The sequence below is a fragment of the Cetorhinus maximus genome, chromosome 13 (assembly GCF_964194155.1).
Source record: "Cetorhinus maximus chromosome 13, sCetMax3.hap1.1, whole genome shotgun sequence".
Classification (NCBI taxonomy): Eukaryota; Metazoa; Chordata; class Chondrichthyes; order Lamniformes; family Cetorhinidae; genus Cetorhinus; species Cetorhinus maximus.
Window position 1 is genome coordinate 82,094,085 of NC_135891.1, and position 25,125 is coordinate 82,119,209.

At 41.9% G+C, this 25,125-nt stretch overlaps 1 protein-coding gene across 1 annotated transcript; it reads right to left on the minus strand.

The window, feature by feature from the left end:
* Nucleotides 1–23,941, minus strand: ticam1 (TIR domain containing adaptor molecule 1). The gene is made up of 2 exons (XM_078555670.1): nt 23,400–23,941; nt 1–5,447 (listed from the first exon to the last, which is right to left on the minus strand). The coding sequence occupies exon 2, from the start codon at nt 5,219–5,221 to the stop codon at nt 3,095–3,097; it is 2,127 nt and encodes a 708-aa protein (XP_078411796.1). The 5' UTR covers nt 5,222–5,447; nt 23,400–23,941; the 3' UTR covers nt 1–3,094.
* Nucleotides 23,942–25,125: the final 1,184 nt, after the last annotated feature.

Here is a 25,125-nt window from a genome sequence, read left to right on the forward strand (position 1 = left end):
AACTTTTCAGTAAACTTTTATCACTGGTAGACAGCCTAGAATTTGAATAGTCAACAAATGCAGCTACATTTTTGCAAAATATGGAATTATTTTAATTTGCTATTGAGAGACAGTATCCGTTTTACAGCTCATCCAGGACTATATCTAGTTATGAAGCAAGTGGAATGTGAAATCTGACTATTTATGCTGAAAAAAATGCCAGAAATCTGCAGCTGAAAGAGAGAAAACTAAGATTTTAGATGCGACTTTTATGTCAAAACCCACTGGAGATTTTTTTTCTTTCAATTACTGGTCGAGCTGGAGTGTGGTTCCAGTTGCCTTTTTTAAAAAACTTCCAAAAACACATTGGCCTTGAGATTATCAGCATGCAAAAGCTTGACCCATTCATCTGAAATTCCCCTCACCACCATTTTAGCAGTGGTGTTAAGCCATAGGTTAAATGCTCATAGCAACTGTCCCACAATGCAATTTCAAGGCCACAATTTTATAGCTGTGTTTATTTGTGCTGCAACACTAGGGGGAGTGCTTACTGCACATGCATGGTGTCAATCTCAGTGTCAGAATGTCAACTGCTGGATTAAAACAAACAAATTGGCTTGGTAGAGACTAACAATACTGTTCAGTCCTTAACCAATTGCAAGTTCTTATATCCATTTTACCCATCATTTATTAGCTGTTCCCTCAACACGTTTCTGACGATTCAGTGAATGGTCAAGAAATATGACAAGGAAATTTCAGTAAATGAGATTCCCGATTTCCAATTAACTCAGAGACTGTGGAGAATTGATTGTAATAATTTTTGGTAAAATTCAATAAAAAAGTTTTTTGGATAAACGACTAAAGAAGAAACTTATTACCTCATGCAGGATTCGATATTGCTGTTAAGAAGACTTGAATTCTAATTGCCAGAGGGAACATCGTCTCTTTAAATTTGCATGCTAGATTAAAAAAGAAACCTGTGCATCTCAGAGGCTGAAGTGATTTTTTTCTTCCAATTTTATCCCTTGATCTCCAATGACAGAAACCAACTACTCTCACTCCCTAACTGTCTCCATCCTATGTGGGCAGTGGGTCACACTAGGTATGAGTTCAGCTGTAATGTTTTCCCACAGTGGACAGACTTGCTGCCTTAGCACAACACAAACAGAGACGTGGGCCAGACAAACACCGACTTTGAAATGTACCTCTGAAAGGGAGTGAGCACCTCCAGAAAGGCACAGGGAAAAGCCAAAGCTAAAATGTCCTGCCCTGCACAGCTCAGTAGTACACCAGGCATTATCTTCACCCACTGCGTCATTGGACTGCTGATTTTAAAATTTTCACAAAGTCAGATAACTAGTGTCAACAACGAACAATTCCACCTACTTTCAGCTCAGTTTTTTAAGGTTTAAGTGTGAGTTAATATTATAGAGCAATAATGATAACTGTGTGTTTCAATGGAAAAAAGACCAAGAAAATATAAAGGATTCAGTAAATAATTTTAACTAGTTCTATTTTAGGAATTAATTAAAGCTACTGTAGTCCTCATGATGAAACTGCCAAGGTTAGTTAATCACAATATTCAGAATCTTTCAGTCTCTCCTTCCCCAGACTTTCTCTTCACTCTTCCTCATTCAACCCGTGCACTCTCTCTCTGTCTGTTCCCCACAATCTCCCCCCATTTTTCTCTCCTCATATTCTCACTCGCACAAGTTTCTCTACCTGCCCTTCATCTTTCACACACACTTTGTGTCCCTATCTCTCTCCCAAAAAGCAGAAAACAGAAAGGAAAACTTGCATTTAGATAGTGCCTTTCATGACCACCAAACATCTCAAAGCACTTTACAGCCAATGAACTACTTTTGAAGTGTAGTTACTGTTGTAATCGTAGAATGGTTACAGCAAAGGGGTAGCCATTTGGCCCGTCATATCTGTGCTGGCTCTCTGCAAGAGCAACCACCCTAGGCCCATTCTCCTGCCCTTTCCCTGTAGCCCTGCAAATGTTTTCTCTTCAGATAATTAGCTCAGTATCAGCATTACCTTTGCCCACTGCATCATTGGGAAAATTTGAAAGTCAGCAGCCCAAAGTCAGATAACTAATGTCAACAATTAACAACTCCACCCACTTTCAGCTCTCAATTTTTTTGGTTTAAATGTGAGTTAATATTATACAGTAATAATGTATAATATTATTGAAGTGTAGTTACTGTTGCAAACATAGAATGGTTACAGCAAAGGAGGAGGCCATTTGGCCCATCATGTCTGTGCCAGGTCTCTGCAAGAGCAACCTAGCTAGGCTCACTCCCCTGTCTATTCAATTCAAGTAATCTGCAGCGGTTCAAGAAGGCAGCTCACCACCACTTTCTTAAGGGCAACTAGGGATGGGCAATAAATGCTGGCCTAGGCAGCTACGCCCACATCCCGTGAATGAATAATTTAAAAAAATTATCCAATTCTCTTTCGAAATCCATGAATGACCCTGCGTCCAGCACATTCTTAGCCAGTGCAATCCAGATCCTAAACAGTTGCTGGTTAAAAAGAAAAGATTTTTCCTCATGTCACCATTGGTTCTTTTGCAATTCACTTATTTTTCCATTGAGGGACCCAGTCGTCGTTATTACCATACAGTATTAACTCACACGGGTGCAGCTCTGTGAATGGTGTTTTCCCATTCCTTTCCTCTAAGACCAAGTGACCACTCTGCTTAAACAAAGAGCATTTGATTATGGCGGAGGAGCAGGGAACAGCACTGCATTGTCAATTATATTCATGTCCGTCAGAGTCAATCAGGAGCAGGTAGCTTGGGGTTGACTATCCTGCAGCAGCTTAGGGTTGCTGAGGTCAGTTGCAGCTTCCCTGTCAAAGCCTTGCAGCAATTAGAGAGGTAAACTCAGACTATGTATTAAGCAGGGACCTGGTATGGCAAATTACCCCACGTAATAAAAATTGATTCGACGGCTGACAAATCAGAGCATTTCTGTGCAGCCATTGTCATCAAGGTAAAGAAAATTATACACTTTACATTTGTTTTCATTTTCAGTTGGTAGCTTTACCAGAATCCACAATTCTGCTGGCCTGTGATTTCTCCATTGATCAAAAATAACTTTTAAGACATCTAATTGTGGTCACTAACCACCTCCTCTTCACCATCTGTGCTTTCACTGCTCTCAATGGATTCTGTTATTGTCATCTGGTTGGCATCTCCTATCTGTACATTTCTGGCATGCTGAATCTGGATTATGTTAGTGCCTTGGCTTTGCTGCTGTGTAGAACTACTGACAGTTACATTTTGACCTCCTTGGCTATTGCATAAGGGTGGTTGCATATATGAGTAGAAGGCAGACTGCGGGTTGGAGTTTGGCTGGTTCGGTAACACCGATGGTAAAGGAAGATTAATACCAGGTGGAAATACAGGAAAGTTTGGATGCAGCGGTGGGTTTAGCATGGGGTATGTGTGTCCAATAGCTGTGCCAGGTCCTGGATAGGATGAATGTGCAAATTGTTGCATCTGAGCTAGTTGAGCGTACAATTGCATATTATTCCTTTGAGCTGATAGAGTTTTCCAGGCATTCTGAAGGTCATTTTTGACCTGATTTTCTTCTTCTTGAATCTGTTTTTGCCTTTGCTCCTGAAGCCAAAATTTTTTATGCTTCTCAAGTACTACCGAAGTAAACGTCCTTCTTACATGTCTTTCAAAATGTCTGGAATTCTCATCGAGACTATTAATAGCACTCAGTGCAAAAGGGATGCCCTCTTTAGACATCCGACTCATCTTCGGTAGCAGTGGAATGACTGTGTTATGCTTGTACTCATTATTGATCGAATTTATCAGGACAATATTGGTCTTGTACTCTTCCCAACGACTGTTGAAATTGTTTGTGAGGAGGAGGATTGTGAAGGCAGAGTTGTTAATTGCATCTTCAATACACTTTATTGGAGACCGCCCTGGGAGAGAAAATTCCTCAAAAAACGTTGCACCCTCCATATTCACTAATGATTCCAGTCTAACTTGTATATTTTCTGCAATTTCCATATCCTCTGGGGCATGCAAGATAACAAAAGGGTAAAACTTGTTCTCAAAGCTCTCCTCCACTGCCTTAGGAGGGCTGAATTTACCAGACCTGGTTTCCGAAGAGTTAGGCTGGTCACCTGCTGACAGCTTGGTCACTCCCACTGAAGGATCATGTGAAATGGAATTGGCATGTTCTACATTTCCTGACATTTTTGACTTTGAAGTAACTACCTGGCCACCGCTTGTTTTTACAGTACATTCAGTTGGTCTCACTTCATTTACTTTGGCTCCTGAAGAACTTTTAGTTGAATAAACTGAGAGAACATTGTCCTGCTCTCCACACCGAGCCCCAATGCTGTGGGTCACCTTCTCCCTTCCCGAATATTCGTCAGACGGTAAATTCAATACATTATTATAATTATTCAAAGATACATTGGTGGAATTGGCAGGGTTAACTGCGTTCTCTTCAGGGTTTGCTATTGAGGAGTTTAAATTGTCTCTACATGAATTGGAAATGAATGATGCAGTAGGAGATGCACTGATTTCAAAATGGCTGGGTATTGTAATTTCTGAAGTGTTAAATGAGTCCGTCGGTTTTTGACTTGGGACGGTCATCGGATTGGTCCTGCATGCAACAGTTGATCTCACACTCGGAACTGGCACTTCAATTGACTTCAGAGGTGATACTTCAGCATTCTCCTCCTCATCTTCAAAATCCAGAGGACCAAACTGCAACCTAAATCCTTCAATAAGTTCCCGAAGATCCAAGCTATGGTCTTGATTGTTGGACTTGAATGCTCTGATGGCGGCTTGGCAGGCCCGGTTCCTCACTGAGGGCTTGCACAGATTTTCTTCCACAAGCACTGCGAGCATCGAAGCCAGGTCTGCAAGAACACTACCATCTTCTGCAGCAAACTCTGCATTTGACATTTCAGATGCTTCCCCTTCTCCCTCTGCACCACCTGTTGAACCTCGAATTTTGTTAAATATGTACAAAGCGGATCTGTTAGCTGGCATCTCATTTAACACTGACCTTGCTGCTCTCTCAGCCTCATCTTTCCTTTTCAAGAAGAATAATACGATGCTGCACAGGAGTCGGTGAACCCTTGAAGCACTTGAGTTGTCAGGATTGAACTTATACCACAGGCTCAACAGTCTTTTCTCTGTGACTTCAGACAAAATGTCAAACAAATCATCAAGAGATGGAGCACGATCACAATCCTCTGCCATAATTTCACCTGGTGTCAAAACAGGGCTAGACTAATGGAATACAAAGGAACCAGCTTGCGTTTCAACATTGCTTCCAATTCCATTCAGGCTGATCTAACAATGGGAGTCCATCTCTTGGGCACAATCCACTGGAAGGGAAGTTTGTCAGTCTGTAAACCCTATTTGCATCTTGAAATGCCAATGCTCAGGTTGACCGAGATATTTTGCTGGGCTCCATCAGCACAATCTAAAAAAGAATGGGAATATAAAAGTTATTTTTCTTGGCAACAACATTTTCAGGGCAAATTTTGTATGCTTTTTTTCTCCACTCTATTTTTTCATGCTGTTTGGTCATACTGAAGTCTGGTTCCATGCTCAAGTAGCCATTCTTCATCTGCGAACCTAACTTATGAGTGTCAATAGGCTAATTACCCATAGAGGACATCACAGGATAAAGCTATCCTCTCTTCATGTAATGTCTATGCTCACACATTAGAGTGGGAGATAATGATTAATAATCAGGAGAAGGATATCCATCCTCCCAGGGGGACATGATGGCGTAGTGGTATTGTCACTGGACTGGTAAACCAGAGACCCAGGGTAATGCTCTGGGGACCCGCGTTCAAATTCTACCATGGCAGATGGTGGAAATTGAATTCAATAAAAAAATTGGAGTTAAACCATTTAATGATGACCATGAAACCATTGCAGATTGTTGTAAAAACCCATCTGGTTCACTGAAGTCCTTTAGGGAAGAAAATTTGCTGTCCTTACCTGGTCTTGCCCACGTGTGACTCCAGACCCACAATAATGTGGTTGACTCATAAAAAAAATGCCCTCTGAACAAGGGCAATTAGGGATGGGCAATAAATACTGGCCTAGCCAGCGATGCCCAAATCATATGAATGAATTTTTAAAAAAAATTCTTTGTGCATGTTCAAATGTAGCAGCCTAATGCCACTCTAGTTGAAACAAGCTAACTCAATGCAGTATGGTGTTCAAATTCGGGAATTTGGTCTCTATGGTTCATTGTTACGTTGGATCATATCTATATCCAAAGGGCCATATCTGCATCCAAAACACCATTTGAGAAATTTTGCTTTATTCAAAAGAAACCAACAAATGAATTTAATGGTTTTTCCCATCGCACTGCAAATTCATGAAATCTTATCTCCTAAGTTAAATAATATTTAACTTACAATAGTATTTAACTTATTTTAGGACCAATGGCATTATTCACAGTATGCCAGATGCTGGACTATTTTATAAGCACAGGGGTATTATACCATATAAATGTATTATTTTTATGATCTCAGTAGAGAACAATAAAGCATTTATTTTGGAAATCCAAACATCCAGGTATTTACTAAAAGAATGAAGCCACAAGGTTCACTGTTTAAAACAAAATAATTTTTCTACACAGAAATCAAAGAACATGAGTACTAATAACTACATTCTATCATAGTCAGTTACATTAAAGATATTAAAAGTACAGTGAACACAGTTACTTATGCTCTAAACCAAACTTGTTAACTCAAATTTCCTTCTACACCTATTTGAATTACACCCCAAAAAAGCTCAAGTCAGATAATTAACAGAAATTGGAAAATTAATCACTTGGTCTGAGTATTGTTTCAAAGTATCATGGTTGATATTTCTTGGGCCATCCGCTTAACTTCTGGCAAGGCTGTCCCTTCAAATCTCCTCCAACTGTCCCAGTTGTAGACACCCACGTCAAGACAGGCGTTGGTGACGTCTTAAGTGTAGCCACCTCGGATAAGAAATCTCCTGGTTCTAATGTTCTTTAACTCTGGAGTCTTGCATCTAGGGACTCTCTCTTTCTTTCTCTTCCCAGCTTGGCTATCCCAGAAGTCCACCTCACTGCTGGTAGAGCTCTTCCGTTATCAAGGGTTTTAATTCCTTTTGGCTAGCATACAAAATTTCAACTGAATTCTGTTTGAAAGAGATGCTCCCTGCAGCCAGCTTTTTCTAAACTAAACTGCTTAAAAACATAACCACACCCAGGAATCTACTCCCCTCTGTAATTAACTTCTTGTTTACTTTTTGCTTTACTAATGTTTATCTCCTAGGCAGCTTGGTCATATGATCAGTTACTGGAAGCAAGTTGCTTTTTGCAAGAAATCATCTTCCAATGAAACCTGGTTCTTATAGGGACCATCACACCAACTTAAATACAGGTTTTTTTCCCAAAAAGCATGGGCCATTACATCATTCTGCAGGTAAAATCACACTATATCCAATTTACATATAGGTCTAATCACTGTAAGTAAACTGAGCCTGAGGTCAACGAGTTGAATTGCTGCTTCATGTTGGAAAGTTTACAGACCAAATGATTTGTAAATTTCCTAGGGCAGTGCTGAAAAAAGACTGAAATGTCTGCTTTTTGTTTTTAACTTTTTTGAATTGAAGTGTGATATTAGAAGAGGGCTCGGGGAGAACTTCCTTCCTTCAATAGTGCATTAAATCTTTTACAACCTCATAATCAGGCTGACTTGATTTTACATCTCATCTGAAAGACAACACCTCCAACAATGCAGTACTGTACCAAGAGTGAGTCTAGATTATGTACTCAAGTGCAGTTTAATCCCACAATCTTTTGACTCAGAAGCAAGAGTGTGACTGGCTGAGCTGAGCTGCAGATACAAGATCAACTGTATATTATCCCTGCACTACTAACCATCTCTGGATGAAAACTTGGAGATTTCAGCTGTTCCAAATCTCCGTTAATACCTATGCCAGAGTAATCACCCCCAATCTTCCCTCCCATCCTGTGGCAAAATGCCTGGGCCTTTGCATCTATGATCTCCTGAACATCTCCTGTTATTAAGGGAAACAGATAAGGCAGACAGAGATAAACTATTTCCGCTGATTGGCGAGTCTAGGACTAGGGGACACAGTCTGAAAATTAGAGCCAGACCTTTCAGGAGTTAAAAAAACACTTCTGCACATGATTCTTTTCAGCAAGGGGCAGCTGATGATGTGGATCAATTGTTAATTTTAAATCTCAGATTGATATTATCCAAAGTTATTGAAGGATATTTGGCTAAGGTGTGCATATGGAGTTAGCTCGCAGATCAGCCACTACCTCATTGAAGGGCGGAACGGGTTCAAAGAAGTAAATGTCCAATTCCTGTTCTTATGTACCTGACAGAAGAGTTGAGATCAGGAATTCACTGTGTTGAGGAACTAAGAATCTAGATCCACCTCAAGTCAACCTAATACACTGTATCATATCTTAGGACTCCAGTAAAATGTATCTCTCGATACAGTAGGAGTTAAGTGGTATAATAGCAGTAAATCTGCACCCCTACATTTGGGAAGACAGTGACATAGTGGTAATAGTAATCCAGAGGCCCAGGCTAATTTTCTGGGGACAGGAGTTCAAATACCATGGCGGCTAGTAGAATTTGAATTCAACTAATTTTTAAAAAAAATCTGCAATTGAAAGCTAGTCTCAGTAATGGTGACCATGAAACTATCATTGATTGTTGTAAAAACCCATCTGGCTCACAAATGTCCTTTAGGGAAGGAAATCTGCCATCCTTACATGGTCTGGCCTACATGTGACTCCTGATCCACAGCAATGTAGTTGACTCTTAGCTGCCCTCTGAAATGACCCAGCAAGCCACTAGGGCAAGTAGGGATGGGCAACCTTTCCAGCGACACCCACATCTCATGAAAGAATAAATTTTTTAAAAAACAGTGACATTCACGCCACTCCTACCACAGCCTCGCCAGTAATTCAGTCACATTCACCACACTTATCATGCTACTGAATATTGTGGCTCCACACTTGGAGAAAGATCAATATGGATTAAGTCCTGAATATAGAAATGTCAAACTGGGTGACCATCCACACAGCCCTAGAGCCATCTTTAGATGCTGGCAACTTGCCCCACATTTCCAGGTACAAAGCCAATAAAACAACACCATCAAAAACAGCAGCAGAAAACTAAGTCTATTCCAATCCTTTCAAAAGCACTATGTGTGACATATTTAGAAAGTGGAACCTCACGATGTTGATTGGTGTTGTGCCAAGGTACAAAGAACAAAGCAGCCTCAGTGCTAAAAGATTACAACTGGTAGCAAATCTCAGTCAGGAAAACTGTATTAGAAATTCTATTTTGAAATGTGGATAGGTGAAGATGCAACATCTTTGGTGAGAATTCGCACTTCGTTTTTCTCTCTCTCCAATGTCAGCTTTTCCTCATTCTCCCAAGCCACATGATAACTGCATCCAGAAACCAGGCAGGTAAACTGCTCTCATGTCTTGGCCTATACTGTTTTTGAAATGGTTGTTAAGACAAAATACACTCTGAAATAGTCATCTCCTTCCACAAGAGGAATTGTCAGCCCTCCACTTAACATCTCCCCACACAGTGCTGCGAGGGATATGCAGGCTTGAGAGGGGAGAAAGAGAGAATGACTATCACACCGTTTGGGAGGAAGAGAAACTATGCGAGAAGATAGTGACTTGGAGAGACAGTATGAGAGCTGAGGAAAAGGCATACTTGGAGTGGAGACTGAGACACTGACAACAGAGAGAGGAAGACTGAGTGGCAAAAGAAAGAGAAGTACTGTCGATCCCACTCCTGCCTATCAGTCATTCTTGTTTGCTTCTACTATAATACTGCTGAGAGAGGAAGGAGAGAGAGAGAGAAACTGGCTCTGCTTCCAGTGAAGATCATAAGACGCAGGAACAGAAGTAGGCCATTCGGCCCATCGAGTCTGCTCTGCCATTCAATGAGATCATAGCTGACCTGATAGTCCTCAACTCTACTTTCCTGCCTTTTCCACATAACCCTTGATTCCCTTACTGATTTAAAATCTGTCTATCTCAGCCTTGAATATACTTAACGACCCAGCCTCCACAGCCCTCTGTGGTAAAGAATTCCACAGATTGACTACCCTCTGAGAGAAGAAATTCCTCCTCATCCCTGTTTTAAGTGGGTGTCTCCTTACTCTGAGATTATGCCCTCTGGTCCTAGACTCTCCCATAAGGGGAAACGACCTTCAGCATCTACCCTGTCAAGCCCCCTAAGAATCTTATATGTTTCAATAACGCCGCCTCTGATTCTTCTAAACTCCAACGAGTACAGACCCAACCGACTCAACCTCTCCTCATAAGAAAATTCTTCCATCCCGGGATCAACCTAGTGAATCTTCTCTGGACTGCCTTCCATGCCAGTATATCTTTCCTTAGATAAGGGGACCAAACCTGTTCACAGTATTCTAGGTGTGGTCTAACTAGTGCCTTGTATAGTTTAAGTAAGACTTCCCTATTTGTACATTCTATTCCCTTTGAAATAAAAGCCAACATTCCATTTGCCTTACCTATTACCTGCAGAACTGTATGCCAGCTTTTTGGGATTCATGCACGAGGACCCCCAAATCCCTCTGTACTGCAGCTTTCTTCAGTCTTTCTCCATTTAAATAATATTCAGCTCCTCTATTCTTCCTTCCAAAGTGCATAACCTCACATTTTCCCACATTATATTTCATTTGCCACATTTTTGCCCACTCACTTAACCCGTCTCTATACCTCTGTAGGCTCTTTGTGTCATCTTCACCACTTGCCTTCGCACCAATTTTTGTGTCATCTGCAAACTTGGCGATAGTACATTCATTTTCCTTATCTCAGTCATTAATATATATTGTAAATAATTGTGGCCCCAGCACTGATCCCTGTGGCACTCCACTAGTTACAGGTTGCCATCCCGAAAATGCCCCCCATAATGCAACTCTCTGTCTTCTATTAGTTAGCCAGTCCTCTATCCATGCTAATATACTACCCCCAACACCATGGGCTTATTAAGTAGCCTTATGTGTGGTACCTTATCGAACACCTTTTGGAAATCCAAATATATTACATCTACTGGTTCCCCTTTATCTATCTTGTCTGTTACCTCCTCAAAGAATTCTAATAAATTTGTCAGGCATGATTTCCCCTTCATGAAGCCATGCTGACCCTGCTTGATTAGGTTATGCATTTTTAAATGCTCTGCTATTATATCCTTTATAATAGACTCCAACATTTTCCCAATGACAGATGTTAAGCTAATTGGCCTATAGTTACCTGTTTTTTGTCTCCCTCCCTTTTTGAATAAGGGTGTTACCTTGGCAGTTTTCCAATCCTCTGGGACTTTTCTAGAATCTAAGGACTCTTGGAAGATTACTACCAGTATATCCACTATGTCTGCAGCTATTTCCTTTAATATCCTAGGATGCATCCCATCAGGTCCAGGTGACTTATCGGCCTTTAGCCCCATTAGTTTCCCTAATACTTTTTCTCTAGTGATAATTATTGTATTTATTTCCTCCCCCTCTTTTGCCCCATGATTATTTAGTATTTTTGGTATGCAATTAGTGTCTTCTACCATGAAGACTGATGCAAAGTATTTATTCAACTGCTCTGCCATTTCCTGGTTCCCCATTATAGTTTCCCCAGCCTCATTCCCTAAGGGGCCTATATTGACTTTGGCCTCTCTCTTCATTTTTATATATTTAAAGAAGTTCTTTTATATGTTTAAAGAAGCTCTTACTGTCCGTTTTTATACTACTTGCTAGTTTACCCTCAAAGTTTATTTTCTCCCTCTTTATTATTATTTTTTGGTCATCTTCTGTTGGTTTTTAAACTTTCCCAATCCTCTGGCTTACCACTAATCTTTGCCACATTGTATGTTTTTTCTTTCACTTTGATACTATCCTTAACTTCCTTGGTTATCCATGATTGGTTTATCCCCTTCCTAGAGTCTTTCTTCCTCACTGGAAAAATCTTTGTTGTAAGTCATGAACTATCTTCTTAAATGTCTGCATTGTTCATCAACTGTCTTTTCTGCTAAACTCCTTTCCCAGTCCACTGCAGCCAACTCTGCCCTCATTCCTTTGTAATTAGCCTAATTTAAGTTTAGCAGATGTTTCCGAACTAAGTTTCTCACTCTCAAACTGAATGCTAAATTCCCCCATGTTATAGTCACTGTTTCCTAGGGGATCTTTTACTCAGATCATTTATTAAACCTGCCTCCTTACACATTACCAGATCCAAAATAGCCTAATCACTGGTTGGATCCACAACATATTGTTCTAGGAAACTGTCCCAAATACACTCTATGAATTCTTGCTCGTGGCTACCTCTGCCAATTTGATTTTCCCAATCTACATGGAGATTAAAGTCATCCATGATTAATATGCTACCTTTTTTGCATGCCCTCGTTATTTCTTGATTTATTCTCTGTCCGACGGCATAGCTACTGTTAGGGGGCCTATAAACTACTGCCACCAGTGTCTTCTTCCCCTTGTTATTTCTTACCTTCACCCATAGGGATTACACATTTTCTGATCCAAGATAATTTCTTGCTATCGTATTTATTCCATCTCGTACTAACAAAGCTACCCCACCACTCTTTCCTTCCTACCTGCCCTTTCAAAAAGTCACATACCCCCGAATATTTAGTTCCCACCTTTGATCTTGTAACCATGTCTCCATAATGGCTATAAGATCATACCCATTAATCTCTATTTGCGCACTTAATTCATTTAGTTTGTTCCAAATACCACATGCATTTAAGAAAAGAGCCATTATTTGTGCCTTCTTACCATTTTTACCCCCTTTGACCCTATTTGCTGCTGCTTTTTTATGTTTGTACACTCTGTCCCTTCCTGTCACACTCTGGGTATCATTACCTAAGTAGCTGTCCTGCAATGCCATCATATCCTTTTGCTTTGTGAGTCTACTTGTCCCCTCTCTATTTAGTTTAAAGTCCTCTCTACAGCCCTTAACTCAGATCCGAAGTTCATTGAGCTGCAAACACTTACTACAGATGTGTTTGCTCTGGATCACCTTGGTGTCCAGCAGCTCCCACATGCCGCAGCAACACATCGCCCGTCCTGCATCGCTATCTTATTTTATTTAATTCATTAATTAATTACTCTAGTATCCCTGCTCTTTACACTTTATTGAAATTAATTATTTACTCCAGTATCGATCTTATACTCAACAAGCTATTTTAAGAAAGAGAAAATAAAGAGAAATCTAATCACTAACTACAGACCTTAATTTTAATCTAAAGACTGGAAATACTCACCAATCAGCTGCTGTCCGCGCTCTTTTTAATTGAAGTCTCCCCGCTCTGTTTTAAATAAAGCCCACACGCTCACCGATATCACAGTAACAGTCACCAGCTCCTCTGCAGCTCGATTCCTCCCTCTGTGTCCGAACTGCAGGGTGGGAGATGGAAGGATAGGCCTCAGGCATCACTGAGGGAGACCGAGTGGGGGGGGAAACGAACATGATTCTCACCTCACTCTCTGGTGTGGTGGTGTCCAGATACTCCTCGGACAGATGTTCCCAATTTAACTGTACAACTACAGAAACTTATTATGGAATTAATTTACAAAATTCTTTCTGCTTCATTATCTCTGCCTTTTCTCCAGCATTCTCCCCAGGTTTGGGATTGACAAACGAGTTGGTCTGAAAATCATGGGCTGGCAGTGCTTGATTTTTGTATCGATCAGTTTAAACAGCATAAGAAAATCAAACACTGCGAGCCTATGATTTTTTGGCTAGTGCTCCCTGTGAACGTCACTTCAGGTGAGGATCATGGCATGAACCCTAATGTTAATTTGTGCAGTAACGAGGTGGTATTGTAAAGATTAAACTGGTGGAGCTGATACTTTTAACGATTGACATTAGTTATCTGAAGCCATTCAACTAAGTCCACAATGATGACTCAATTAACGGCACTGCCCAGTTTGATACTGAGTCAAAGATTCCACATTTGATCCTGTGTGTGTGTTGGGTTGCCTGCTGAATGATCCAAGAGATCGCCACAGCAGAATAGTACCTTATCCAAAAGATTCAGTGGTAATCAATGCTAATGGACAAACACAGGATACATTTGTTTACGGCACTAACACAGAGCTGCTCACTAACCAGAGCATCAGAAATAGGAGAAGTAGGCCATTCGGCCCCTCATGCCTGCTCTGCCATTCAATAAGATCATGGCTGATTGGCCTCAGCTCCACTTTGTGCCTGTTGCCCATAACCCTCGACTTCCCTACAGTTCAAAAATTTGTCTATCTCAGTCTTGAATATATTTAGTGACTCAGTCTCCACAGCTCTCTGGAGTAGAGAATTTTGAAGATTCATCACTTGGCGAGAGAAGAAATTCCTCCTAATCTTAACCTTAAATGAGTGACCCCTTATTCTGAAACTATGTCCCCTAGTTCTAGATTCCAACACAAAGAGAAACATTCTCTCTACATCTACCCTGTTAAGCCCCCTCAGAATCTTATGTGTTTCAATGAGATTAACAAAAATTCTTCCAGGAACTTTAAATTATTCCATAATTATTTATCCTCAGAAAAGACTAAAAGGTTATCATAAACCTTGGAGTAGAGTGAAGGCAACATTGAGTCCAGTAGGTTATACTACCCTGTGTGGAACTGAGCTAGACAGAAACAGAAGGCCTAGGTTTGACCTGCTATTCTCAGGGAGTGCATTCCAGATCCTAACCACCTGCTAAGTTAACAGTGGGTTTAAAATTGAGTTGCCCTGGCAGTCCTCAATATTGACTCCGGACTACATTAAGTCTCATGGCGTCATGTCAAACATGGGCAAGGAAACCTCCTGCTGGTTACCACCTACTGCATCCCCTCAGCTGACCAATCAGTATTCCTCCATATTGAATACCACTTGGAGGAAGCACTGAGGGTGGCAAGGGCATAGAATGTACTCTGGGTGGGGTCTTTGATGTCCTTCACCAGGAGTGGCTCGGTAGCACCAGTAGAGTTCGAACTGGCCGAGTTTTAAAGGACATAGCTGCTAGACTGAGTCTTTAGCATGTGGTGAGGGAACCAACAAGAGGGAAAAACATACTTGACCTCATCCTCACCAACCTGCTGGCCGCAGATGCATCTATCCATGACAGTATCAGTAGGAGTGACCACCTCACAGTCCTTGTGGAGGTGAAGTCCCGTCTTCTCATTGAGGATACCCTCCATTGTGGCCCTACCAGCATGCTAAATGGGATATATTTCGAACAGATATGGCAACTCAACACTGGGCAATCTTGAGGCACTGTGGGCAATCAGCAGCTCCAGAATTGTACTCAAACACAATCTATAACCTCGAGGCCTGGCACATCCTCCACTCTACCATTACCACTAAGCCAGGGGATGAACCCTAGTTCAATGAAGAGTGCAGGAGGGCATGTCAGGAGCAGCATCAGGCATTCATGAAAATTAGGTATCAACCTGGTGAAGCTACAGCACAGGACCACCTGCATGCCAAACAGCATATGCAGCAAGTGATAGACAGAGCTAAGTGATTCTACAATCAGCAGATCAGATCTAAGCTCTGCAGTCCTGCCACATCTTGTCATGAATGGTGGTGAACAATTAAACAATTCACTGGAGGATGAGGCTTCACAAATATTCCCATCCTCAATGATGGGGGAGCCCAGCACATCATTGCAAAAGATAAGGCTGAAGCATTTGCAACAATCCTCAGCCAGAAGTGCCGAGTGAATGATCCATCTCAGCCTCCTCCAGAGGTTCCCAGCATCACAGATGCCAGTCTTCAGTCAATTCGATTCACTCCATGTGATAAAGAAATGGATGAAGGCACTGGATACTGCAAAGACTACGGGCCCGGACAATGTTTCAGCAATAATATTGAAGACTTGTGTCCCAGAACTTGCTGTGCCCCTAGCCAAGCTGTTCCAATACAGCTACAACACTGGCATCTACCCGGCAATGAGGAAAATTGCCCAGGTATGTCCTGTACATGAAAAGCAGGACAAAATCAACCCAGCCAATTACTGCCCTATCAGTCAACTCTCGATCATTAGTAAAGTGATGGAAGGAGCCATCAAGTGGAACTTGCTTAGGAATAACCTGCTCACTGACACGCAGTTTGGGTTCTGCCAATGCCACTCAGCTCCTGACTTCATTACAGCCTTGGTTCAAACATGGACAAAAGTGCTGAACTCCTGAGGTGAGGAGAAAGTGATTGCCCTTGACATCAAGGCAGTATTTGACCGAAAGTGGCATCAAGGAGCCCTATCAAAACTGGAATCAATGGGAATCATAGAGAAAACTCTCCACTGGTTGGAGTCATACCTGGCACAAAGGAAGGTGGCTGTGTTTGTTGAAGTTCTGTCATCTCAGTTCCAGGACATCACTGCAGGTGTTCCTCATGGTATTGTCCTAGGCCCAGCCATCTTCAGCTGCTTCATCAATGACCTTCCTTCCATCATAAGTTCAGAAATAGGGATGTTTGCTGATGATTGCACAATGTTCAGCACCATTCACGCCTCCTCAGATACTGAAGCAGTCCAAATGCAATAAGACTTGAACAACATCCAGGCCTGGGCTGACAAGTGGCAAGTAAAATTCATGCCACACAAGTGCCAGGCAATGACCATTTCCAACAAGAGGGAACCTAATTATCGCCCCTTAACATTCAATGGCATTACCTCTGCTGAATCCCACACTATCAACATCCTGGGGGTTACCATTCACCAGAAACTGAACTGGATTAGCCACAAAAATACTGTGCTACAAGAGCAGGTCAGAAACTAGGAATCCTGCAGTGACCCACTCACTTTCTGACTCCCTTCACCATCTACAAGGCACAAGTCAAGAGTGTGATAGAATAGTCTCCACTTGCCTGGATGAGTACAGCTCCAGCAATACTCAAGAAGCTTGACACCATCCAGGACAAAGCAGCCTGCTTGATTGGCACCCCCACAAACATTCACTCCCTCCACCACCGACACACAGTGGCAGCAGTGTGTACCATCTACAAGATGCACTGTAGGAACTCCCCAATGGTCCTTAGACTGCACTTTCCAAATTCACGACTGCTACCATCTAGAAGGATAAGGGCAGCAGACACATGGGAACACCACCAGCTGGAAGTTCCCCTCCAAGCCACACACCAACCTGACTTGGAAATATATCACCATTCCTTCACTGTCACTGGGTCAAAATCCTAGAACTCTCTCCCTAACAGCACTTTGGGTGTACCTACACCACATGGACTGCAGTGGTTCAAGAGGGCAGCTCACCATCACCTTCTCAAGGGCAATTAGGGATGGGCAATGAATGATGGCCTAGCCAGCGATGCCCAAATCACATGAAAGAATAAAAAAAAGGGGAAAATCAGCCAATTCTGATTGTTAACTAGTATCTATTGTTAGAAGATGTGTCTGTAGACACATGGGGACAAAAGCAGGCTTGGCTCTAATGTGCTTTATGTACTGTTTGCAGTTTTGGGAATCCCATTATAAAAAGGAAATTAAAGTCACAAAGTTCATATATATTCTTCCGAATAATGCCACGGATAAGAAACCATAATTATGGGGGATGTGGGGGGCGAAGATTCTGGGACTAGACTCCACTACAGCAGAGGTAACAGATTTGCAGTCTGCCTTTTACGTCAACCACGTTGGATTTGAAGCGGAGTAGGGGAATTCCCTGGTCAAAATTTATACCTCAAGCAGCATTACTAAATCAGATTATTTGGTCATTTCCTAGTGATTACAGCCCAGAAGGAGGCCATTTGCCCATTGTGTGCACATCAGCTCTCTGCAAGAGCCACTCAGCTGATCCCATTCTCTCACTCTTTCCCCTTATCACTGCAATTTGTAAACCTCTATGTTCTATGCAGTGATTACTGTCCAAGGTCACACAAGAAAAACAGCCACTGAGGCAAGGTGTCAAAAAAAAGCCACCACCATGTGACCAGACCCCAGCATAAGCAGAAAAGTAGGTGAGAACATAGAAGTTAAATGAAAATGCCACTACAAGCAAAATCCAAAATAACCCCATCCACTTTCTTGCCCTATTCCAGCCTCCTCCTCCTCATTCAGGTACCATGCCCTTAGAGGGTGTTGGCGACCATGGATTGGTACATGATTATGTTTGACAAAGTATCACAGTGGCTGCCATAGCCTTCTGCAGTATGGCTGACCAGGAAACTCGAACTGTAATGAACATGTTGAAATGTCTGTAATGTTCATTGATTGTATTGAAGCACCTCATGATCTATGTGGAAAACTGGAATATGATTGCACTATTTGTGATGGCCATTTTGAAATGTTCTTTCAGATATTTTATGAATAAAGTATATTTTTCCAAAAACAAGACCAGGGAACTCAAATTCTTACCACTTGCCATCAAGCATATTGGAAGAATTTACAGGCTGATAATCAGCCTGTTTGGCCATGTTATGAATGCATCCCAGCCTAGCCCACATTAAAGTCTGTACACAATATTTACAGTGCAGAAACAGACCATTTGCCTCAGCTGGTCGGTAACATTGTTTATGCTCCACACAAGCCTCCTTTCACGCCTTTTCATCTGAACCCGTCAGCACATTCTATTTCATTCCCTCTCACGTACCTATCCAGCTTCTAGTGAAATACATCTATGCAATTAATCTCAACTGCTCCACATGGCAACAAGCAGTGTATGCTCTAATTTTTATTGGAATGCCCATGCGATTTGTTTATGCACACAACCGTTTTAAATGTTTTTGCGTGCCAAGCGTACAACCCACGGGGACTTTCAGTTGCTAGCCGTGCAGTTCAGAGGTGACCAATTCCACATTTTAACCACTCCCTGAAGTAAGAAGTCTCTCCTAAATTTCTTATTGGATTTATTATTGGCTATTTTAGATTCATGACCTTTGGTTTCTGAAACCACCAAAAGTGGAAACAGCCGTTTTAAATGTCTCTATCAAGCTCCTTCATAATTTTAAGACCTGTATTAGTTCACCGAAGGACATCTTGTGGTGCAGTGTGTAATATCCTCTGAGCCATAAGCTCTGGATTCGAGTCCCATTCTAGGACTTGGTGGCCAAGGGAAGTGCTTTCAGAACATGGCCAAACAGGTTGATTATCAACTTGTAAACCCTTCCCAACACACAGCAACGACAGGCAGTAAGAATAGGAGAGATTCCTGGTCAGCCATGTGATCGAAAGAAATTGGAGTCTCTACCATCACTATTCCTGGCTCCAGGCTACAACATGCATGTAAAAGTGTATGTTGTCACAGCAACTTGGACTCCCTGGGAGCCTGGTTGGCTCAGTTGGCTGGACAGCCGGTGTGGATCAGATTGGTGCCAACAGCACAGGATTCAATCCCCATTCTGACTGGGGTGGATTTGGGACCTGTCTCCTTTTCCTGCCCATGGTGGAGGTCGTGGCACTGTGGGTCACACCTGCCATTGGGCAAAGAACTGAAGAAGATAATCATTAAACAGTGTATTTAAATTTATAATACTGGCAGGTCATAGGAATGAGTTCAAGGCAGCAATCTAGACTTGGGGTTCAGTGACAGATCAAGCTTCACTCTTGAGACCCTGATGTTACCTGAAGCCCTAAATTAAGTTACAAGATATCCATTTTTCCAAATATAATGCCCTCTCTCCAAGAGGTCAATTAGTAGAGCGAACATCCCCTTGGCTTCCCAAAGCCACAGGGAGGGTTGGCTGCATAGAAATGGAAAAAATACCAGTGTGGAATGCTGGGAGGTCTCAATACAGATACAGGAAGGGCACAACTTTGCCTCTACTCCTCACTGTTCACAACAGAAGGAAATATAAATGAAGCTTGTTATATTTTACAATCATCTGTTTATATTCTATAACGTCCATAACCCATGGAGATACAGAAAGAAAAACTAAAGATAATCTTTTTCAGGGGGACAACTCCCCTGCTGACATGCTTGGGAATACTGTCCTTCTTGGAATTTTAATTTCAGTTTGCTCAACACTAAAAATAATCCCATTGTTACAGAAATAAAATTACTTGCACATCAGGAACAGCTTCATTCATATTATTGAGACTACTGATTTACAGTATCAAGCCAAATTCCATTTTTATTATATGTGACAACAGGGATTTTACTGATGATCGGGAATCAAATTCTACCAGTTTATAATTAGGCCTATTGATTTATGGTCAAATTCCTGTTTTTGTTAGACAAGATCAGAGAATTTTCCATCAGTTTTACTGGATTTGGGATAACAATCATTGATTCATTTTACCATGAAAACCACAAATCAGTGACCCGGAATATTACCCATTCATGATTATATTTTCTTCAAACAATCTTAACATCTTAAAAAACAGAGAAGTATATCAATTCCTCACACTTTGATTCCCTATGACTTTATTACATGTAATCCACCTTCTACTAAGTGCACTCCATATGTTCTGGACCTCCATCTTCAGCAGTATAGCCCAATTAATATTTCAGCTAAAAGCAAAATACTGTGGATGCTGGAAACCTGAAACAAAAACAAAAATAGCTGGAAAAACTCAGCAGGTCTGACAGCATCTGCGGAAAGGAATACAGTTAACGTTTTGAGTCCGTACGACTCTTCATCAGAACTAAGGAAAAATAGAAATGAGGTGAAATATAAGCTGGTTGAGGGGGGTGGGACAGGTAGAGCTGGATATGGGCCAGTGATAGGTGGAGGCAAAGAAGGGATTGCCAAAGATGTCATAGACAAAAGGACAAAGGGGTGTTGATGGTGGTGATGTTAGCTAAGGAATGTGCTAATGGTGACATTAAGGGTAGAAAGCAGGACGAGCAAGTGACAGATAGCCCTAGTGGGGGTGGGGTGGGGGGAAGGGATCAAAATAGGCTAAAAGGTGGAGATAAAACAATGTTTGGAAATAAATTTAAAAATAATAGAAATAGGTGGGAAAAGAAAAATATATTAAAAATATATATATAATTTTTAAAAATTATAAATTATTGGAAAAAGGGGGGTCGGAAAGGGGATGGGGATGAATATTTCAGCTGCCTTGGTCCTTAATTCCACATCATCCTTCATCTCATTTGATAGTTTAAGAAAAATAATTTTCCTTTCAAGTAACAAAAGCTGGAAACTCCAACCTTTGATTTCTCTTCCCCTTCCCTTTCTTTCAATTCTATCTCCCCTTCTCATCTTACCCTTTGGCAGGTTTTCAGTATCCCCGCTGACTCTTACCCTTTCCAACCCTGAATGATCTGTCCTGAGTGAGGATCTTAGTTTCATCCCCCTTTATCCCAGCAAAGTGTAGCAGCAGTTGAGCTCTTCTGCTGGTGCTTTCAACTCAGTGCCTTACTTTCTGTCCCGAAGGTGACTCCTCCAGTGATTCTGACCTTCTTTGCTGGCTCCATCCTTTGCAATCCTCCTCCACCCTTCCCTCCGGCCATTTTCATCGAGAGCTATTGCCATGATAGCTACTCACTACTTGCCTTCCTCATTTCAGTCTAGCTCTCTCATGTACAGCACTCCATTGTCCCAATTCTAACCCTGAAGTAATTATCAAACTTCTTTTCACCACTAATATAAAATCACTTTACATTTCTGTTCCTTATCAGGGAAGCTTTCCCAGCCTTTTCTTCCTCCTTCAATAGTGGCCCAACCAGTAACAGCCATCTTGCCAAACCTGTTCTTACTTTGAATCTTTAATTCCACTCACTCCAGATAAGAGATAGTACAAAAGAAGCTCGCATGGGTCCTAGCTAACCCTGTCCTTTTCACAAGGTATGTGAAATACTCTTTGTTTGTACTCAGCACCCCTCCCTGTCAGTCAAAATGAGAAAGAGGTCAATGTTGTTGCAGCTCTCTGTCTAACCTGGAATATTTTTACTCATCTCTCACCTTTGCGTGGTCCATCTCTCTCCTTTTTCCTCTGGATGTTTTTTCTCGATAATTCTAACAATAAACTTTCTACAGAAATCTATTACAAGCCCACTGACTCCCACAATTACCTTGGAGTATGCTTCCATCTTCCCACCTGCTTCCTATAAAGACTCCATCTGATTTTTTCTGTCACAGTCACATCTACTTCAATCACTCCACTTTCTGTATCCTCGCTTCCAAACTATCCTCATTTTTCTGTTAAGTTCTCAATTCAACATTAATTTACAGGACTTTTCATCGTGTTTGGTCCAATGTCCTGTGAAGCCATAGTGTTGTTGAATGGCGGTGCAGACTTGAGAGGGGCCAAATAGCCCAGACCTGCACTTATTTCTTATGTTCTTACTTAACTATGATGTGATTTTTTTTTCCTAAATTGGAACTCTTAAAAAATGTTTCCCGTACATGCTTGAAATCATTCACAGGTTACCCCTCCCCGAACTCTTCTTAATATGTTTTTAAATGATAAAAGCAAAATACTGCGGATGCTGGAAATCTGAAACAAAAACAGAAAATGCTGGAGAACTTCAGCAGGTCTGACAGCATCTGTGGGGAGAGAAACAGTGTTGACGTTTCGAGTCTGTATGACTCTTCTTCAGAGCTACAGAAAAATAGAAATGTGATGAAATTTATGCTGTTTAAGGGGGTGGAGCAGGTAAAGCTGGATAGAAGGTCAGCGATAGGTGGGGGCAAAGGAGAGATTGTCATGGACAAAAAGACAAAGGAAGTGTTAATGGAAGTGGTAAGGGCTAAAAAAGGTGCTGACAGTGGCTTCAAAATGAGAAAGCAGAATGTGATAATAGCAGGACAAGGGTAAGTACTCTGAAAAGAACAACATGAACAAGTAACAGATGGCCCTTGTGGGGGTTGGGTGGGGGGAGGAGGCGGTGGAGGAAGGCAAAAAAAGGGATCGAAAATGGGATAAAGAGGGGGGAATAAAACAATGAATGAATGGAAATAAAAATAAGTGGATAAAAAACAAAAATGAATATTGAAAAAAGGGATTAAAAATGGGTGTAGATAGAGGAGAGAGTTCATGGTCTGGAGTTGTTGAACTCAATGTTAAGTCCGAAAGGCTGTTAAGTGCCTAATCGGAAGATGAGGTGCTGTTCCTCCAGTTTGTGTTGGACTTCACTGGAACATTGCAGCAGGCCAAGGACGGACATGTGGGCATGAGAGCAGGGTGAGGTGTTGAAATGGCAAACGACAGGGAGGTCTGGGTCATGCTTGCCGACTGCTTTTAAACGAGTAAGTTGCAAGGCAGCGCCGGTGGTGGTGTGAGTGAATGTTGAGCGTTACCACCAGTTCACCACCGATTCCGGGTCCAGTGACCCCAGAAAGAGTTCCTCTGCTGCTCAAAGCTCAACCTAAGGACCCTTTTAAGAGAGAAACAATTCCAGCGGCACAGAGCAGGCAAGCCAGTCTCGCTTCCCCCTGGACTCGGTCTCCCGTCCCCGTTCTCCAAGCTCTTACCTGTTCACTTATCCTCCTGTCAAATGCAGATATGGACCAACGGTGGTAGCGACATCAACCCGGAACTTTTCTCAAACTCGCAGTTTGCTGACGAAAGAGCCGCTTATAAAAAACACCCAATGGCAAGCCAACAAAGAGGAGAAAAAGCATCTCCGGGTCTGCGTGACATAGACGGGAAATGCGATCTGACAGATACATAGGCAAGAGTCAAGGCCACTGTTTGGACTCGCTTTCCGTGCACAGGGATTCGATTGTGGTTTGTTTACTTAAACAGGGTTTCGCCTCCTGAATTGTCTCCCCAGAAAGAATTCAACTTCGTGGAAAGAATTTGCATTTCTATAGCGCCTTTCGCGTATTAGTGATGTTTGTTAAACGGAGAATATTGCCTAGGAGACCCATGAGAACTTCCTTGCTCTTTGGATCGTCTTGACTATGATGCTTCCCTTGGTCTTTTAGCCTGGTGACATTCAAGAAAGTGGCTCAAGCTGAAATCGTGGAACCCATGGAGCTGCACTCCAACAGGAGTCTTCGCCTTCAGAAGAGGAACACGGGAAAAGGAGGAAGCTAAAGGGAAAATGCTAACAAATTCATCCGAGCTCTGGCATGTGGTGAAATGAAGAGGCAGGGAAGGGAATTTTTCCACAATGTCTCACATTCCAGTCTCTTCTTGTGCAACTCTTACCACTAGCATAGTAGGAGGAAAATATAACAATAGAAAATGCTTGACCAGGTCATGAAGGCAAGGCCCTTTCTCCCAGGGAGGAGAATCTGAGCTCAATCTCATACACTTCCTGACATCCACTGAGAGACCAGTAAGGCAGAAGCCAAAGGCGAATTCCTGCTGCCCTCCTATTCAAGGACTGCACTGTTGGTTGATCAGAGGTGTTTTTATTATAGGTGAATGCAGTTAGCTGGACGAGAACTCTCTGTCATCAGCATTCTGTAATATAAAGTGGCTAAACTATTTTAAAATGTATTCTCAGGACATAGGCATTTGCTGCCAAGGTAACATTAATTTCCAATCCTTCGGAGCCCTTGAGAATGTGGTGGGCTTCATCTTGAAGCACTGCAATCAGAATGGTGAAGGTGGTCCCACAGTGCTGTTAGGGAGTTTTAGTGATTTGAGCTAGGAACAATGAAGGAAAGGCGATATATTTCCAGGTCAGAATGGTGTACGACTAGAAGGAGATTTGGAGATGTTGCCTGTTGCCCCTGTCCTTCTAGGTGATGTAGGTCTGGGAGGTGCTGTTGAAAAAGTCTTGGCAATTTACCGCAGTGCATCCTGTAGAGAATACACAGCTGTCACAGTGCATTGAGAGAGTACACATTTAATCTAGTAAATAGAGTGTTGATAAAGCACACTGTTCTGTCCTGGATAGCATAAAGTTTCTTGAGTATTAATGGACCTGCGCTCCAGACAAGTGAACAATATTCCATCACACTCCTGATTTGTGTCTGATAGAGAAGCTTTCAAAGGTCAGGAGGTGAGTCACCTTGTAGAACCACACACTGTAGAATACCCAGCCTCTGACCTGCTGCAGTAGCCATGGCATTTATGTGGCTAGTCCAGCTGAGCAGTTGTGCTTCTGGTCAATGATGATCCCACAGGATGTTGATGGTTGGGTATTCTGTGATGAATGTCAAGAAGAGATTTGCTTTTGTTGGAGGTTGCATTGCCTTACATTTCTGTGGGGAAAATGTTACTTGCTACTCATCAGTCCAAGCC